This window comes from Gallinula chloropus (genome assembly GCF_964237585.1).
Source record: "Gallinula chloropus genome assembly, chromosome: 16".
Taxonomy (NCBI): domain Eukaryota; kingdom Metazoa; phylum Chordata; class Aves; order Gruiformes; family Rallidae; genus Gallinula; species Gallinula chloropus.
The window spans coordinates 9,151,199-9,170,797 of NC_140101.1; the positions used below are offsets into that span (position 1 = coordinate 9,151,199).

Here is a 19,599-nt window from a genome sequence, read left to right on the forward strand (position 1 = left end):
ACACAGCACACATAGGGTTTAACAGCAACTGAGCCATGGGTTTGAGGCTACTGGGACTCTGACATTTAAGGACTTAAAGGGTGCTGCCGAGGCTTGGAGTGGAATGTCACAGGCAAGGACAAAATGCCCAAAGGAGTAAGAGGGGACACCTGGGGAAGGAGGAAAGATAAAGAAGGCAGTGGCTAGCACGGGTTAGCTCTAAGAGTCGATACTTTGGATTGCCTTACAAAGTCCATGGTTAGACAGGTGTTTCTAATAAATATGTCCAGAAGATCAACAGAAAATGCTTTGTATATGGGGCAAGAGCACAAGCCTGATACCAGTCTCTTGTCCATGAGTACGTCACATTCCTCCTTCTTTTGATCTTCATAGTTTCAAGTTAAATCTTACACTTTGTCTTTCTGCTTTCAGGATCTCTCTGTTGGAAAACCATATTTTAGATAGTCCTGTCAATGTACAACTGGACAAACTTCTAAAACTTTGGGTGTTTATCCTCTAACGGATAAACTCTGGGAACACGCTTATGGCAGAAATCTGCTTAATCGGTGATCGCTGCTGAAAGTGCTGATTATTATGAACACAAGGCTCTCGTTGCCTCTGGCAGAAAGCTGAAGCTATAACAGAAAAAAATCCTTAGGCTAAATTGCAGATAGACTCTACATGTTATGTGACGCATCTTTCTAACCAGAGACCTTTCGGGTCAGCGTGAGAGTGAGAGCAAGTGCAATATAGTACCCAGATGCTGGGACTGCACTTTGAGAACAGCATGCAGGCTGCCATGGCTGCTCCACAGGGAGGTGAGCTTGGGAGTCCAGAGGCCACCAAGTGATTGGTCAGAACCGAGACATCAGTATCAGAGAGGGATTAGAGCCTGGCACTTCTGTGTGACAGTTTGATGCCCAGATCACTAGACAACAGCGTTGCTCACGTGGCTGCAAAAACACTGTATGGAGTAGTTAATGGGTATGATAGAAAAGTATTTTCTTACTCTTATTTTTCTGTTACAGGAAAAAAAAGAGTATGTTGGAGACCCAGGATATTAAAAAAAGAAAAAGAAAATAAGTTCTAGTAGAAGAACCTGTAAATGCACTTAACCTGAAAAGGGCTAAATTGCCAAGAGAACAACCAGGTGTAATTTATCCTGTTTCCTCAGCAAAGGTCACTCATCTGTATTGTAAGAGTGAGGTCTGGTTTTAACTCACCCGCCATAAGGTTTCTTTCTTCTTTCCCCCACTTGTGTGCGGTTCAGGTTACAGACACGAGAGCCTGCAAGAACATCCTGCATCCTCTTCACCAGCTTGAGTAGGGAAAGGCTTCGGACTCTTGACTTCGCTGCATAAACTAGAGTTTATACAAGCTGGGTGTGACCTGTGGTTGCTAGTTACTGTTTTTGTAGTAATGGCCTATGTAAGCATCTACTTATGACTAGTTTAATTGCACAATCTTGAATCTAATTATGCTTATTTAAAACTGGTGAATGGCTGTGGAAAGATTGATAAAGACTATCCTGGTGTCTTAAGTACTAATACTGGAAAACATTTCACATTGGATTTAACGAAGGAAATAGTCTTCAGTGGACAAAAGAAACTTCATTTAGGTTGGCTTGGGTTGTGTCAGTTTAGGGTTTTGGAGGCTGTGTGTGCTGAGGGGGGTATTCACAAATATATGTGTTGTACAACGTGGATGCATGGGATACGGCGTGATTGAAGTAGATGTATTAGTGTGGCTGTTTGTCAGCAGTGCCACGACTTTGTAGAGCAAAAACCACTTTTTAGGCAGGTCTGCCTGAAGATCTTTCACATAACTGCGTATAATTAATTCTTTCTTCAAAGCAAATGGAGATGTGATGTCAGGAACAGATAATGAGACCATCACTACCTATAATAGGCATTTCTTGTGTAAGAAGCAGTGCACCCCGCTGAGAGGCATTGGTGCGCAGTCGCCTCTGCACCCGGGATCCCTGTTAAGTACAGAGGAGTGTTTGATGGCTGCCTCTGCTTTTAATCATTTTTCTTTATAGTTTGGCATTCATAGTACAAGTACATAGCTTCTCTGTAGCTATTTGGGATGGCGTCTTGAGTGGGGCCCTGGAGGAAGATACTGAGCTGCTCCTGTGGCGTGAGCCCTGCCTGGCCTAATTACAGGCACCGCTCCACGCTGGGTACTCCCTCCTGTTCCCGCCTCCTCTGACACAACTTATCTAGAAACATGCCCACCAGCGTGTCCCCAGGAGGTCATGCACCATCCTGAACCATCAGGGCATTGAGGGGAGCGTTCAGGTTTTGGAGGGCTGTACAGAGGACAGGTATAGACAAACGTGTTCCCTGTCTCCAGTGATGTTACACTGCTGGGCAAAAGTGGTCAGCTACTTTGTCTGAACTTTGGACTTCTGTACATCATGGATGTGTGGGACATGAAGTGAACTAAGCAGGCTTGGAACACATTAGTGTTGCTATCAGTAGCATCATGACACTAAGGGGAGAAGGGGGGTCCCATATTTTCCTCACCTTGATACTTTTACATTGTGTCTTTTTTGTCTGTAGCTGCTCCTGGTTTGTTTCCACATTTGTATCAAGGATGCTGCAACTATAAAGGCCAATTAATTATCTGCATCTTAACTTTATTTTTAAAAAAATTAACAAGAGGCTTTGTTAGGGTTTGGCGTGGTGTTTTTTTCAGTAAGGAAGCCTCAGACTCTGAGAGATTACCACCTGTCAGATAAAAGGTGTCAGTATCAAGCTCCTGGCAGCTCTGTGCTTCACAATTTTGGCCTTATTAATTCTTCTTTAAACACTTTAAGTGGGATGACAAACCTAAATCTCTAGGCTTGGCAGAGCTGTTTGTGTGCCGCTATTGCCTCACAGCCCGCTTCTGAAGTGTGGGGGGTGGCTGCTGTGCCCTGTCATTCATCAGCATCATTGCCGTCTGAGCGGCGACGCTGCCTGCAGTGATGCAGAATCCTTAAGGCAACTTAGGTGTGTTTCAAATGAGTCCTGGGAGCCTATAATTGTATGCCAGATGTATGCACATCTGTACACCAATGCAGAGACAGAGGTGTAGAGTAGGGGCTGCCTGCGGATGAGTTGCATCAGGGTCTGATGACCGACGCCTTCCTTGTCTCCAGTGACCTTATGCTGGTGGGCAAAAATTGTGTGAAGTTTGGAATTCTGTATTAATTCAAGAGCCTCCCTATACTTTGTGGTGCTCAGGACTCTGTCATCTTATGTAGGAATAAAGTTACTAATTTGAATATGTCCGGGTGCCCACCACGCTGCAAGAGACCTATGCCCCCAGGCTACAGAAATATTGTCATGGACCCCAAATGTTACTTTTCCCAGCCTTCACAGGCTTTTTTTCCTCCCCATTCAGAGTTGTAGTTGTTTGTTGTCACAAAATACAGAAATTAAATTAACAATGGAGGAAATACTCTACTCTTTTAGATAGGAAACTTGTTAAATGGAGGAAAAAACTTTTCTTGGTCTTGTGATTTCTCATAATATTTCCATGGAATGTGCAATAAATTACAAAAGAATAGAGATATGTGAATAGTTTTTATTTATTGCTGACAATTAGATTGTGATCACAAAGAAATGGTATTAACTATCTGATGGAAAAGTCAAAACTGGGAGCTTAACGAAGGAGATCTGATAAAACAGTAAACTATTTCTACAAGGAAGTGGCTTCACTTTTTTTCTGGATGAAGACCAAAATAAAGAAAGAAATACAATTAAAGACTAAGTTAATTACGGTGAAAGCAGAAGACTTGATTCTATCACAATGTAAGAGGTCACCTGTTTTTGTGGAAAGCTCCTTGCTGTCATCACTGTCCCTACACAGAGCAGAAGGTCTTGCTCTATTAGTGCTGAAATGGGGACTTGCTTCCTTCACGTTATGCAGGTGCTACTGCAATGGTTACAAAGCCCTTAACATGTGAAAATTTGTCACAAGAGAAGTCTACTTGCAGCTGTAAGGGCCCAGCCCTGCGAGGTGTGAATTCGAAATAAATCTTTGATCTTTCCCTTGCTGCCAGTCGAGCCAGACTGAAGGAGAAAAAAAAACAAAAGGCAATTAATTCAGGCTTGTACTGTCTTTCCTTGAGATTCCCAAGAAGCAGAACTGCATGAGAGCAGGGAATCAATAGCTGCTTGAGACCCAGCCTTGGTTTTTGAGAGTTACTTGGGCGTTTTGGGCTTTGTGTAGACTAAGAAATGAGAAAAGATAACACCATCTTCATTTGCTCTTGAATAGACCAGTGGAAATGAGAAGTGCTTTGTCGTGCCTCTGGCTTGGGGCTGGATTGAAGTTTGGATAGTTGACACAAACTGAGAATGGGAGAACTCTGCTGTCAGGGTCAGTGCTCTGTCCAATGCCTGCTTGGCTCATACCCATTTTGACAATGATATGACTTCTCTAACGGCTGGCATGTTTTATTTTGTGTCTCCTTGTGGCCTAAATCGTTTTAGTCTTTCATGGAAATAATGTTTTCTGTTTTTCTGGATTATTATGTCCAAATATGTCCAAAGCCATAGGAAGTCAGGTTTGCTTATACTAAAATGAGTTTTAGGAGCTATGAACTATGCAACACTGAGTTAATCCATAAAGCAGCAGAGTCCAGATGGAAAGAAAAAAGTAATAGAACATTTTGCTTTTATGGCTTGTAAAGGCATGATTTTCTCATCCTTTAAAGGAGAACAGAGCAGCTTCTTGTTTGTGCTGAAACAAGGGGACCTACAGGAATGTCAACCTTATTTATTTTAACTCAGGCTTACTTTTGTAGTATGAGGGTATATAAAAATACAAAGCCAAGCTGTAGAAGAAATATCAGAGAGACAAAAGAATTTGACATTTGCTTTCCTAGGAAGGGTGTTGGCAGTTTGTAGTTGTTAAAGAAGTTCTTACATGGGGGAAAAAACCCCAATATGTGTTTGGGAAATCAGTATCTCAATGGCATTTGGTGTATATTGTATTGGGAAATCAGTATCTCAATATACACTGTTGAGGTGTGCTATTGGTCACGTAAGGAGCACTGAGTAAATGTTACAGCTTTACTTACTTTATCTTGACCTGTTGATTCATCAGAGTCACTAGTAGTACACAGCGGCTCACAGGTTCAGGGAGGGGATTGGCATAGGAGATCTCCAGAGTAACAGCTTTGTTCACCACAATCCGACGAGGAAGCTAAATGACAAAGACACAGTTCTGATCATTCATTGGTTCATGTTTCTCAGCAGGCAGACTTCAGTCTAACTGCAAGCAGAGCATCTCTCCTACTTGAGGATGAATGAGGTATCCGTAGGAGTGGTGCAGTTTAACCAACAGTCGGTATGCCTCTCACAGAATTGCTAGGTTGGAAAAGAGCTTTGAGATCAAGTCCAACCATACCTGTCCTACTAAGCCATCTCCCTGAGCACCTAATCTACCTGTCTTTTTAAATACATCCAGGGTCAGTGACTCAACCCCCCTCCCTGTGCAGCCCGTTCTAATGCACAACAACCATTTTGGTGAAGAACTTCTCCCTAATGTCTGAAGAACTTTTCCCTAACGTCCTAGTACTTGAAGCTGGATTTGGTTTAGCTGAATAGTATTCAGCCAGTTGATCTGGGCAATATATTGAGCCCTGTCTGTACAGGCACATCTCATTGAGCCTGTCTGATCTGTGGGTTTCCAAGTGTTTGGGTTCGGGTTTTTTTGGCACATCATTGATTATGATTAAAGCATTAAACCAATATAAACTGGCCTGAACATAGATTAGATTTAAGGGTTAAATCTGTATTTTGGGAGTAGGCAAAGCTGTTGAAAGGCAACACGAGCACTTGCCAGTAACCAGAACAGGGATGAGATGAAAACAAGCTCAGTGAACACAGAGCGGTGGCATGTGACTGGGAATGAAGGCAGGATCAGAGCTGTTCTGGGGAACAGGGGCAGATTCAGGCAGATTCAAAATCCATCATCTGCATCCTCACTTTCTCAATTTAAGCAGGCAGAATTTTAGAGCAAAAACTGAACTTGCAGCATAAATTAATGCATTTATGCCCAAATTCTCATTTTAAGATCTGAGCTTCCAAAAAGATTCTTTATTGTGTCTCCGTGGGACACGAGGGAGAGAACTGCTTACCTTAATGATAATGTTTGTGTCCTCTAAAATGATGGTCTTCTCTACCAGCAATTTTACCCCACGTGTGTGCAAGACTTCACACAAAGCAGTAACCTGGATCCTTTTGTCAGTTGTCAGGTATTTTCCGTAGTAAGAGTACGGGATCTTTAGTCGGATATGTTTCCCTGCAATGCAGACACACATTTAGGAAGCTTTACATTAGAAGATGGCTGAAGAAAAGTGAGTTATTGTGAGGGGGTTCTGAAACTGCTGAAAAGGACAGAAGATGAGACAGCTGGAGTGTGGTTATACTTCTTCCTTGTGAGACTGGGTGTGCCTTTGGTGATCCCTTTCTACTTTAGCTCACTTGACCCTCAGAGACTTGCATGGAGGATTTTGGCCTGAAACTGAGGGAATCTGGTCATCTGCATTTCAATCAAGGCATTCCCATCTCCTTGTGTTTCTTATAATCAGAGGTATAAACATTTACACCTATTCTTTCCCTGTATCGTATTTGCTTTTCCTCAGTCAAGATGAAAATTTGGGTCAAGTTTTGCAGAGATCCTTTTCAAGTCACCTGGTCAGCTACTTATTTTTGTAGCTCTACAACTTTTCTGCTGTGTATAGGAAAAAATGTTTATCACCGCAGAGATAAAAATCATCTCTAGGATAGGTTTAATAACCTTGATTCTTCCAGAGAGTGTTTCACTGTAACTTTTAACCTTTGTCCTAATTAATTTTTTAGTTTTGCCTGTTGAGTGCCAGAAAGCATATAGCAGACTTTTAATTTCTTAAGAGTAAGATGTGTTCTATTCATGCAATAATCACAGGCACGCGTGCATATACACACACATCCATATATATATATATATACACATATAGGTCTTGCTTCTGGAGCTGTAATGTAAATGTAGCATTCTATATAACTTTTCATGAGACCATCAATTCCTGGTTGAACTAGTGAAAACTTTCAGATGGGGGGGAAATATCTTGTAAAATGTAGTCATAAACAATGCTACTAAGAGATGGAACAAGTAGATGCCCTCCAAGGCTGATATAGACATGATGCTGATGGGTTTTTTCCTTCCAGTTACCTTTATGCAGCTAAGGACAGGGCTTTTATCAACTCCTTAGGGACATTAAAAGTTACCTTGTTTAGGACCAAGATCCACAGAAGTGTTTGCCTTCAGGATCTCTGCCACTGTTCTCCTGGTATACAGGACAGTTGATGCACTCATGTCCACCTTCACAGTCTTGCGGTCAGAAGACAGGTTACTGAGAATTAAGATCAGGGTAATGTCTTTGCCAAACACTGGAGGTTCAGCCAGCTTGAATTTCCCAGAGATCCCAGGGTTTCTAAGTGCCTCTGAAGGTCTTCCATCTGAAGATTCTGTGTGTCCTTCTGTGATGCTTGATCCAAATATCTTGGCCAAGGCCTTCTTATAAACCCGTCTTTCTTCAGCAGAACCTGGTCAAAGGAGAGAGCCAAGTGAAATTCATGCTTCTGTTGCCAAATACACCTTTTCTGTGTAAAGGTGTTCAGAATGGTATGGGGTGTCAGCTCTGTGTCACCCAGATATATGCAGTAACTAAAAGTTACCCAGACTTCTGTTCAGTTTTTTTCACAGGAAAGTAAAAAATGTGTTGGAATAAGGTCACTCAAATGAAACACGATGCATTTGTGTGTGTTTAGGATGCAAGGTTTCTTTTTCCTTGTTCAGAACTTGCAGTAGTGAAATAGATATTTATCTTTTTTTTTAATTCATAAGACAAACCCAGAACTATAACACCCATTGTATGGAAACAGTAATCTGAGAACACTGGCAGAAATATTTTCTGAAGGAAAGGGAGAGATGCTTAAACAAAACAGATTACCCATCCCAGCTTCCTAGCACTAAAAAGTCAGTAGGAGATAAGTGTGATAACAAGGAAATAATTCGTGGTGATTCCTTTACCTTCTGGGTACTTGTAATTACAGGTGACATCCACACGGGAGTTGCTGCCAACAGCTTTGGTGCTGATAAACCTGCCAATTATTTCAGTATCACAATAAACTCTTTTCTTAGTCCCATCACTGTATACAATCCATCTGTTGCAATCAGCATTCACCTCGGTATACACAAATAAGGTGTCGTAATCCAAGTCTACATCACCCTCTTTGATGGCTTTGACAGATGCAGGGCCACACTGAAATAATCCTAAAATGTTTGGGGAAAAAAGGTCAAACTTAATTGGTTGTGCTCAGTTTGGAGACGAGATGTTAAATCGTGCTAAGAACTTATACTGTCACCTTTGCTTTGTTCTTGTGGAGTTGCATCTAAAACCTGCCATCCATTGTACGATGCTCCCAGGTCTGGGCGAATGAACCAGCTTTCGTTCCAGACGTGATAATCCCTGGAGACAAAGAACAATTAATAGAAAGCATGGTAATATAGTGGTACAAACCTCCCTTAAGTGTGGGGCATGGGGGAAATAGCCAGCCTCCTTTCAGTGGTCTGTGGAGACAGGACAAGGGGAAATGGCCTCAAGTTGGGGCACAGGAAGTTCCGCACCAATATGGGGAAGAACTTTTTCATGAGGGTGATGGAGCCCTGGGACAGGCTGCCCAGGGGGGTGTGGAGTCTCCTCCTCTGGAGACATTCAAGACCTGTCTGTGACCTGTCCTAGGGAACCTGCTTTGGCAGGGGGGCTGGTCCCTTCCAACCCCTACAATTCTGTGATTTGAAAGGATTAGGGAATTTTGTTTTTTAAAGGTTCCCTAAGATGTGACACAAACTGTCTAGTCACAGCAACTCACTACCTCTCTCAAAGGATTTACTGCCTGCTTTTGAGGTGCAGACCTCAGAGCAATGAGGGAGAGAGCACAGATGTCAGCAGCTTTGCTTTGGGAGCAATATGAACTATAAGTGAAAGACTTAAGCCTTGAATATAGGCAGCACTTGGCAATCAGCTTCAGTAACCCACAAATGTGGGGAATGCTTTGTTTAAATAGAAACTGAAAATAGCTATACTGGGTCAGATAACACGCTCATAAAGTCCAATAGTCCAGCTATAGTAGTGTGAAGCAGCAGGTGTTTAGAAAAGAAATAAGACCAGCATGTGAATAGAATGATGCTTCCCCTGATATGCTCTATGATTTCTCACAGAGAATTAAGGACTTTCTGAATTAGAAGTTACATTGAGACCACCGGGATAAAAGGTCATTAGTCATTCTTTATGAATCCTTCTTGTCTTGTTTAAAGCCTCTTTATAGCTGCTTTCAACACCATCAGTGGCAATGAGTTCCACAAACTCCAAAAGGAAAGGACAGCACAAAAGATTGGTAAAACGTAGGAGGACCCAGAAAAGAAAATTTGTTGACTGAATTTTGTGGAGAGGCTTTTAAAGAAGTTAAGAGGTGAAAGACTTCCCATATCCTTCAACCACATACACCCAGCAAAAAGAAGCAGACTAAGTAAAGAGGATGCTTTTGGTGAAGCCAGGTGTGCACAGAGACCTTGAGCTACATGGGACTAACTAGTTCACTTTCTGAAAAGTAAAGTGGCTGCAGAGTAGGACTGGAGTGTTTCTTTGGCTACTCAAATTGTGGGGCTTCACTGAATAGACAAGTCTAGAAACTGTCAGGGTTGTTCTCTCTTTCAGCTCCCACATAAATAAGGTCTAGTTAAGGAGTGCTAGTGATCTTCTTGGGGAGGCTCCCATCCACCTGGGGAGGATGACAGGCTGAGCTGAGAATCACAGGCTTTGTGAGACAAGGGACAGTAATGGCAGCAGCAAACCAGTTAAGGGCATGGAAGGTACTCTGCTGCATCACCAGGAAAGACTGGCTAGGTGTCAATAATTAAAAGAGCCTTGGGAGCTAGTAGAATGTCAGTGGAAATGCACTTATTAAAGTTGCAACTTGTCTGAGGTTGGGGCCTGCAAAAAAATTGGTCCGATTGTTTGAAGTAACTGTGATTTCAAAACCATGAAGTATGTTTTATTTCTAAATGGATGCCTAGTGTATTGATTTAGTTAATTATATTATATGTTGCCTGTTTGGTTGCTTTTATACCACTGGTGTTCATGTTTTTATGTCTCATAAATTCTCTCTAATTATTGGTGAGATGCAGAAAATGCTACTCACCATGTGGAATCCTTGCCGATGTTAAGACTCTTTCCAGAGCTGTCATAGTACTTATCAATACTCAGGTTCCTATCCACATCATGGGCAGAGTTAAAATTCGAAACCAAACGAGTTGGTATCCCCAGGCACCTCAGAACTGAAATACACAACAACAAAACACACACAGTTTTAGTACAGCTATGACACATCTGAGATGGTGTCTAAATGCTTGGTGATTCTATAGCATTTGCAGTCTTCAGAGCACCGTTCCTCTTGCAGTTAATTGCTTTGTAGCCTTGCTAACCCCAGAGGTCACAAATGGCCCCGCTTCGCCCCGCTCCTCTCTTCTCAAAGCTTACCTGTGCACATCACGCCTGCGAAGACCCAGCACTGTCCGTACTGAACAGGCTTGTAGTTGTCCTGGCGCCATTTCTGGAGGATTACCACGCTGCCATCCCAGCGGGATGGGTTCTCATGGGAATGGAAACTCCCTTGCCACTTTCCCAGGAGAACACCGTTATCATTGTCATTTCCATTGATCTGAAAATAGATCAATGAACAGAGTGCACAAGATCAGTTGTGTGTAGTGCACCACATCTAGTCAATTATATTGCTTAAGGTGCAGGTGGCTGAATCTCACTGGTGCAGCTAAACAAGCATGTGGAATTCAGATTAAGCTGTCCACTTCTTACCATAGAACTGATTACACGGCCCACATATTTAGGGTCTCCTCTTCGGGATACATCCATGGCTGCATCCTGACGATAGTACAGGCTCAGATCAAGCATGGTGAGACAGATGTTTAGAAGCTGGTCTTGAAACTGTGATCAGAAAAGATATTTATTTTTTTTTAAGAAAATAGATATTTTCACAAACTGAATTATAGGAGGTTCTACTGCAGTACCACCTTTCCAGCCCAAAGGTGACAGGGACACTGAGGCACAAAGACAGCAGTGTGCAGTTCACACTGCAATGTTGGCTAAAGACAAGGCTACTAAATAAAGCAAAAATCTGACAAGATGCCTTTTGCCATCAGAAGAGCTGACTGCACTCATACTCAAACCCTGAGTGCAGTTATTGGGTTCTCATGAGTGATATCCCTGGAAGTACTTAAGGTTAGGTTGGAAGGGGTTCTGACCAACCTGATCTAGTTGAAGATGTCTCTACTCATTGCAGGGAGGTTAGACTAGACCTGTAAATGTCCCTTCCAACTCAAACCATTCTGTGATTCTATGTCAATGTCAGTTCTGGCCCAATGTAACCAAGTTACAGAAACAGTGGGTGTGTTGTACCCACACAAGTATGCTGTCACTTGTACTGTGGATGTTTTGGTCATAGATGAGGTCCACACTTGCACCATGAGCTTCAAGAAGTCAGTCCTAGCTGCAGTGCTCTGCTAAGCCACCTCTCAGCCAAAATCCTATAAGCATGTGGTGAACAAACCACAAGTAAGGCCAGGTTTGTTCAGATTTCATATAAATACATGCAGAGGGGCAAATGATGGCAAGAGGAAATACTGTTAGAGACAGAGTAAGACCCCAAATGAATTCCTTGTGGCTTACCTGGCCATAGTACCATCCTCTTGCTTCAATGTACTTTGCATTGCCAACAAAGATTATCCCATTTTCATTCAGAACATACTCTTGTCTCTCATTTTCGTTAGCCATGTAGACCTCATCACCTGCAAACCAAGTTGGACGTGCTTTTACATTCAAGGCTGAGAATACTAGTGACCTTTCAAACACATTGATTTAGCATGGGCAAGCCTGCTATTTGGTACAGGTCAGTGAAAATGCCTGCCATTGTATATGGCCTAGGAATCCATGTTATGTCACTTTAATCACTTTTTCCACTTAATTTAGTGTAGCCTGGGTGTTATCTAAATGTTCTCTATTTGTAGATTGTATTTAGTGGGGAAGATGGAGAAAAGTCCAGGCTAGCTCACTGGCTCTGTCAGCCTTCTCAGGTTTGAAAACAATCACACAGATGACCTTTTTCTGTGTTCCAGTGGTGTCTGTCTTGCTTTAAGATTCCTAAATGAAGATTTCTGATCCAAAATGCTATCAGAAATGTTATTAGGACAAACTGCTTAACCATTCACTTTGGTTTCATTGTTACTCATTGGTTTCCCTAGTATATGGCCCAGTATATACCTGCCATGAATGTGCTGGCTCCCCACAGATGTTTAGTGTGTTTTGATCAGCCTTTAGGTAGCATTATCTACCTAGCACTCTGGTTAATTTCAAAATGTTTAAAATCATTCTCTAACAGCTTCATGATTTCAGAAAATGTGCACAAGAACCAGCCTTTCTGGTTTATCGAGTCAGCTTCTTTGACCTTCCTATAGGAACTTCTCATCCTTCCCTTTCTGCAAACAAACTTATTTATTTTAAAAACTTTATCACATGATAGAAGCCTATTTTTGTGGTAGCTGTCCACACTTCTATTTTTAAGCAGCATTATCATTGTTGCTTCCCAAGCTTTTGGGCCAGCACTGGCCTGGAGAGCTGTGTGCAGCTCCAGGTTCTGCACTCAAAGTGTGAACCAGCTGGAAAAAGCAAGAGAAGCACTGAGAATGCTCAGCTATCCTGAAAATATAACTTATGAATTAACTCAGAATTATTTAACGTAGGGAAAAAAATGGGGGTGAGGAATGGGGCAAGCATGGTAATCAATTCCAGAAATTCTTGTGAAGAGGATGCAGTGGTGGGAAAGGAATTTGTTCTTAGTGACTGTCCTATATAGGATGAGAATTTGTATGTTGAAATCAAAGCAAAAAAGATTTGGTTCGTTAATAAGAAAAAATTGTAGTGTAAAATTCCTTAATGGCTGATCATTAAGGAGGAATTCAACATCTGTCAGGAATGACCGAATTGCTAAACCAAACCTGCCTCAGAGCATGGTGTGGGGCTAGATAACTTCCTAATATCCCTCCAGCCCTCTAAGCTTATGATTCTGAGCAATCTAAATGTCCTTCATAACTTCTTGAAGAACATATTTTTTCCTAAGGCCTATATGCCCTCAATTATAATGTTCTACAGCCATTTCTTTGAATAAGTATACTTAGGCTTTTGCTTATAACAACACTGTTCCTGATAATAACTCAGAGCAAAATTAACATTAGTTTAGAAGGTGGATGGAAAAAAAAAGAAGCCCCAACACAACACACTGCATCAAATCTCTTATTTTCAAGTACAACTACATAATGACAGCCCCTCCTGCTGTTAATCTCAGCAGACAAGAAGAAAAACACAACCAGCCACGGCAGTCCTTGCTTTGACAATTACAGACAGACCACTATAGAACTAATCCTTCCTTAAATCAATTCTTTTAATACAAAAATTCAAAGTTATATAATCTGTCCTCCCATTCTGAAGTTAAAGTTTATCCTGGTATTGTGAGAAACAAGCAGGAGGTAAATTTCTGTCAATAGTTTCTAATCCATATGTGAGTGTGCTTTCTGACTTACATACACCTCTAGTAACTCCTTTGTATAAGCTTTGCCACAGAAACAAGTGAACAAGTATCAGACATCTGGGAAAAAATATGCATATTCTCAAACATACATATCCTTTCATCCCCTGAAACTTTACAATTGACCTGCTCACCTGTGAGCTGTAGATAAGCAGCGTGTGATCATTCATTTAATTTCTGATTAGCACTCTCTATTCCAGTAGTTAATTATACATTCCTTCAGTAGCACCAGGACATGCTACATCATTATCAGAGGCTGGCTTGTCAGTATCTTAGATTTCCCTTTAAATGTCCTTAAGGGACTTTATTAAAACATCATTTTTGTTTCACCCACAGATTTGAATCAAATACGTTAGTGAATTAATAAGCTTATTGATTTGTTACCAGTATGGTGGGGTCAGTATTTTCCATGTCCAAATTCTGTATGTATTTCAGATATATGACCTGTGAAACTAATCATTTTCAGCTTGCTAAACTATATGTTTTCTTTTGTCCAAACACTTGGACACATGAAGAGGCATCCCAGTAACCCTGCACTGAACATCTTCTAATTCATAATTCCTGTATACGAGAGATTAAATTAAATAAAATTCCAAATGAGATCTTGCTACCTTGTAAAATTGTATTAATATTTAAATCTGAGTAACTGTGTCCTCTCACACAGTTTAAGATTGCATTTGCCTTTTTCAGGGCCATTTCACTTTGGTTCTCATTCTTTGATTAACAAGTACTTTCATACTCTCCAGGATTTCCATCTGGATGGTCTGTCATTTAAATTACTGTTATTTCTCCCTAAATGGATTGTATTTTATTTTAAGTTGTTACATCTTATCCCTTCCCAAGTACTCCATCTCTAAGGCAGCTGGTTATTTCTGTGTGGTACCCCAGCCCATCTGGGTGTGCACAAGTCCGTAACGAACCATTAGTTAGATCAGAGGGATTTTTCAGATGACACTAAAGGATTCACTGGCAGATTTTCTCCAACCCAGTGCTTTTTCTTTCATCTCTAGTCCCTACTGTGTCTTCATAAGTAGTTTTTTATTGCTATTACAGTTTATTAATTAATTCCTGTCTTTTCCAGCTCAATGAATAGGCTCATATCTACAGACCAGATCTGCCACTTAGTATTTGCTGAGAAAATAAATGTTCTATTTCTCTTCTACTATGACACTTACTATAGCAGTAACAAACTCTCAAAGAGAATCTGTCCCTCTTTGTCAGGATCAGGGACTCTGCAAAGTCTTCCTCAGCAGCATCCTACTTTAAGGATACTTGATTTTGCTTGGCAGTGGTCACCACACCATCTGATAAACCTGGAGGGCTCTAATCCAAAATCATGAGTTTTAAACTGGAATGGTGCACCTTAATTCTTTTCAGTTTTCATCTGAGAACAATTTATCTGGTCTCATGAATATCACTGCTACTCTGGTCTTTCAGGAGCATTAGTGGTCCTAGACTGGCATATGGTCACAGAAGAAACAAGTGGACGATTGTGGCTATTTTTCCTCTTCTTTCACAAGCTGTTCAGTCACTCAGCTGGCTAAGAGCTCCCTTAACCTGAATAGGCTAATCTACATTTCCAGGCTATTGCATATTTGAGTTGAGGAAATTGTTTTTCTTTGGCAATGTGCTGAGGCTGCAGAAATTAATAATTACGTCTCTCTTCAAAATGTGATGAAAGATATGGGAAATGCCAGTCTTCACACTACTCTGTCAGTTCTGATGAAGCTAGCTGGGCTGTGGTCTTTGCAGTTAACACCCACAAGAGCAGTCCTGCTTGCGTTTACATGCAAGTCAAGGCTGTTATTGTATATGCTTGCTTCCAGTTCTGAGAATACATGCTCTTAGGAAAGGCTGTCAGCCCTCGTCTACAGTAAAAGGTGATCTGTTCAGTCCTGAAGAAAGAATCGGGTACCACCCTATAGAGCACATTTAATTAAGATAAAGGGAGGGACGTGGGTGGGCTGCAGCAGTTTCTTACTGTGGCAAACCCAGCTCTCTGAGCAGACAGCTGAGATTCTTTGGGTCACCAGCAGCAGAGACAACTTTAGAGAACAAGCTCACTGTGCAGAGATCAATTACATTCAAGAGCAAAGGTGATACCTACCTGGGCACCAAGGGTTGAAGAGTAACACAAACTGCCCCAGAAACCTGGAGTAGATCTTGTTCCCTGAGGTTACCAGGAGGGTGAGATTGTATCGCCCAATGACAGCATTGGCTGGGCTGGATATTGTAAAGTTCGTAGAGCCGGCCTCGCTGGGTGCTTGGACAGCACTCCAACCACTTGTCAGCCCCTCGGAGAGGTTAAATACAGCCTTTGTGCGGTGAGATTCTGAGGGGGACGGTCCTGCCAGAAAGAAGGGGTGATTGGTTTGATATTGACCTCACACTTAAAATAAGCACATGGGATGGGAGGAAGCTCAATTATATGAAGAAAAAAATGCATCTCTAGGTAGAGTGAGAGGAGTACTACACGGGGTAAAGATCGCAGTTCAGTGAGAACATGGATTGAGCTGAGGGAGCGTTACCTATTTCAGTGAGAAATGCGAGGTTCTCTCCTGTCTGCCTTGGCCTGTTGAAGTACAGGGTGATAGTGAAGGGTTGTCCTCGCCTCACAATCAGCTCGGTGTTGGCATATCTGTCGGTATGGTTTGTGCCTGCATTCACGGACGGCTGCCAGCTGATATGTGTTGGTGTCAGATCTGTAAAAGAAAAGATGTGAAGAAGCAGCCAGCATAGGAAGTCATGTGCTGTGAAGTGGTGTGAGGAGGTCACTAAGAGCTGTCACTGTTTAACAGAGGGAGGACAACTCAAAAGCAGATATTAAATTGACTGAATCTAGTGGTCAATAATAGAAATGTTTGCTTGGGTTTTGCTATGGGGCTGTCACACACCGAGGGCCTGTATGCTTCCTACACAAAGTTGGATGCTGTTTTATCACAGATTTAGAAAAAAAATATATACAGGGGCAAAACAGTGTCGTTTCCTTCTCAGCACTGAATGAAGTAACCTGGACCCTCTCCATGTTTTCCACATATTTCTTCTCATAAGCCCAGGAAGGGCTATTATGACATCTTATACCCCAATGCCGCTTGGCCTAGAGTAAGGAAACATGCATAGTGAAAGATCGTGTGTCTTACACAAATGAATAAGAGGCACTTCAGGGCATAAGCTGGAGCTTTGGGTAAAGAAATCAGTCTGACTGACCCTGGCTGTGCCCAAAGCAGCAGCCACACCACTGGGGTTCCTGTTCTAGCAGCACTGCTGCGTGTCCTAGAGGGATTCAGATAACTTGTCATGTGCTTGGGGTTCTGTGACATCAGGTGTCCTCCTCCACACATGCTGTTATTATGGTCTGTGGCTTAAAACCCCTAGAGTGGCTCTTACCACTTTAAATGCTAAACTACCTTTTTTGGCAAGCTAGTATGCATGTGATAGTTTTCCCTTCCGCAGTTCATGCTTTTGTCCTCTGTGTCTATATCTGTCCCCAGAGCGTGTCCAGAGCATTGTGCTGCAGGTTTTGGCAAATGCTCAGGGCAAGTACCTTGCTGAAGATTCTTCCAAATCACTTTTATAAATGCAGTAGGGCTGGGGAGACAGAGACAGGAGGGGGGGGACGTGGCCACCACCATTTTAATAGGTGATACAAGAAAATAGTATATCCAAGTGAATAGGTGAAGAAAACAGTAACAGCAACAAAAAAAGTGGGATGCAAAGGATGGATTAAGGCTTATGGCACCATGTGCTATTATGGTAGGGGTCTTTAAACAAGCTTCCAAGTCTATCACACAGCATATAGCAAAGCAATTGAATACTAAGTCAGCTGCATATTAAAGTACGACTTACCTATAATTTTAGAAGTATTAAAAGTAAAATCTAACTTAGACAAAAAAGTGGCATAATTAAATTAAAGGAAAAATATTTTTTTTCCTTTGTAGCCTACATTCACAGAGGAGTCCTGTGAGTAAGCCTTGGTGGCCTGAAACAGAGACTCTTTAGCATGAGTCTCTGGGACAACAGCAACCCGCAATAGGCTGTAGCTCTCCCTGCAAAGCAACATCTTAAAAACTGATTTCCAAATGTTTTTTCATCATTAAACAAGAGAGATCCCCAGTTTTCAAATGCCCAGCTCAATAATCATCTTCACTTTAAACTTTAAAAATCAGAGTTATGGTCATTATTGTTTCCTTTGGTAGGGTTTTGATGCATTTTCATTCCCATTTATAGGCCCTGCGCTCACAGCTCCATTAGGATGTATTTCACTAATTTGCTAATATAAAGCATAGCACATCTCTTAAATAGCATTTGAAAAATATAAGGGTAAGATGGAGGTCTGCAGGGTGCATTCTCTTCTTTTTGTCCCCCAAGCATCATCATCCTAGCTCATAAATTATTCTCAAACAGGTCACATTTAATACCAGTGATAAAACTTTGTAAATGAAGTGCAAGAACAAATTACAAAACAAAATTTCCTTCAGATAAGAAATCTGAGCAGACACCTACAGGGCATGTATCGTAAGGCATGTCCTGAATAAAGTACCTGCCGAAGGGGAGCAAATAACACGCAGAACTCACCTGCCATTCCCTCAGCTTATGAGAATTGCATGCAAACTTCTTTGTTCTTCAAGGTTGTCCAACTCACGTTAATCATAAAAGGAAAAAAGCCCAGCAATCTTTTCGTGCTGTCAGCTGAAATTTGAGAGAAGAGAGAGGTACTTAGCAGTTGTTATTAATACCTGTAGACTTGTCAAACGAATTAACTAGTTCCTATAATTTATGTATGTCTAATGCCAACGTTCCTACTCAACGTGGGTGTAATTATGGGAGGAGATACCAAAATTATTTACTCAGAGGAAATGCGTTCTCTTGAATCCCAAGCCGAGAAGAACTTCCTACAAAGGGTAATAGGTGTGCCATGAATAAGTTATCTTTAAGGATGAGGAAATGGGGAGTGTGGTGGGATGTAAAAGCCATACGAAGGAAAAGGGAGCATTTCCTGATTACTTAACTTCCAGATTGGTTAATGTCACTTCTGGTTTTGGTTTTAGAGGGACATTTTGGATCTCAAATTATCTCCCCGACTTAGATGAAACGATAAACTCCCACCAGTAACAAATGTCTATTTACTTATTACATTAGCCACCTCCATACTAGTCTTCCAGCAAAAGTTTTCTTTCAAAACAAACATCCAAACTACCATCCATGAATAGTTCTATCAGTGCAAACTCTGAGCCTGTCTGTCTTCACAACTGTGACCATATATTTTTTGTATTTTTGTACACTCCCTTAGAAGTGTACAGGTAATAAAGTGACTTTGTTTTGCAGAGGAATATATATTTACCTGTATAGGATTCCACAGCTCCACTGATTATGTTTTAACAGTAAAGAATTGAAAATAGTCTTAATTTTAAGTTACAAAGAGGGAAAGAGAAAGCAGACCTTAAGCTCCAGCAGCTGTTTCTAAGGTTTTTACCAAAACATTGGCTTCTTGCACCTTTTTGAGAAGCTGTTTACATGCCCCAAAGACTAAAAGAGTACTTCTATGACATTATGCTATCCTGAAAGAAAAACACTAAAAGTTTTCTTATACTTGGCAGCAACACATCTGGAATGGTGTATCTCCACTTACATTATAAATCAGAGGTCCTTCCTCCTCTCGGAAGTTTCCAGGATGTTCAGGCTGTCAAAACTTGTTCCACGAATCGCCTCAAATGGATTTGATTGATGTTCAGAGCCACTTTGGTCAGTCTTTGTCTCTTTTCCTTAATTCATATTCCTTGGAAACCATAAGAGCCACAAGCCTCTGATGTTACCTGGTCTTCACACACAGCCCTAGTGACAAACCGCATCGACCAGTTCTTAAGTTCAGGCGTTCGGTACTTATAGTGATTGCTTCAGACGTTACACATCGCTCCCGCTGAAGTAT

At 41.5% G+C, this 19,599-nt stretch overlaps 1 protein-coding gene across 1 annotated transcript; it reads right to left on the reverse strand.

Annotated features, from left to right (window-relative positions):
* Positions 1-3,889: 3,889 nt before the first annotated feature.
* LOC311197718 (protein-glutamine gamma-glutamyltransferase 6-like) lies at positions 3,890-18,255 on the reverse strand (the record flags this gene model as incomplete). The annotated part of the gene is made up of 13 exons (XM_084271512.1): positions 3,890-4,040; positions 5,054-5,178; positions 6,116-6,279; positions 7,245-7,562; positions 8,050-8,292; positions 8,385-8,488; positions 10,221-10,356; positions 10,559-10,739; positions 10,892-11,020; positions 11,762-11,880; positions 15,781-16,020; positions 16,202-16,423; positions 18,249-18,255. The coding sequence occupies 13 exons, from the start codon at positions 18,253-18,255 to the stop codon at positions 3,890-3,892; spliced, it is 2,139 nt and encodes a 712-aa protein (XP_084127638.1).
* Positions 18,256-19,599: the final 1,344 nt, after the last annotated feature.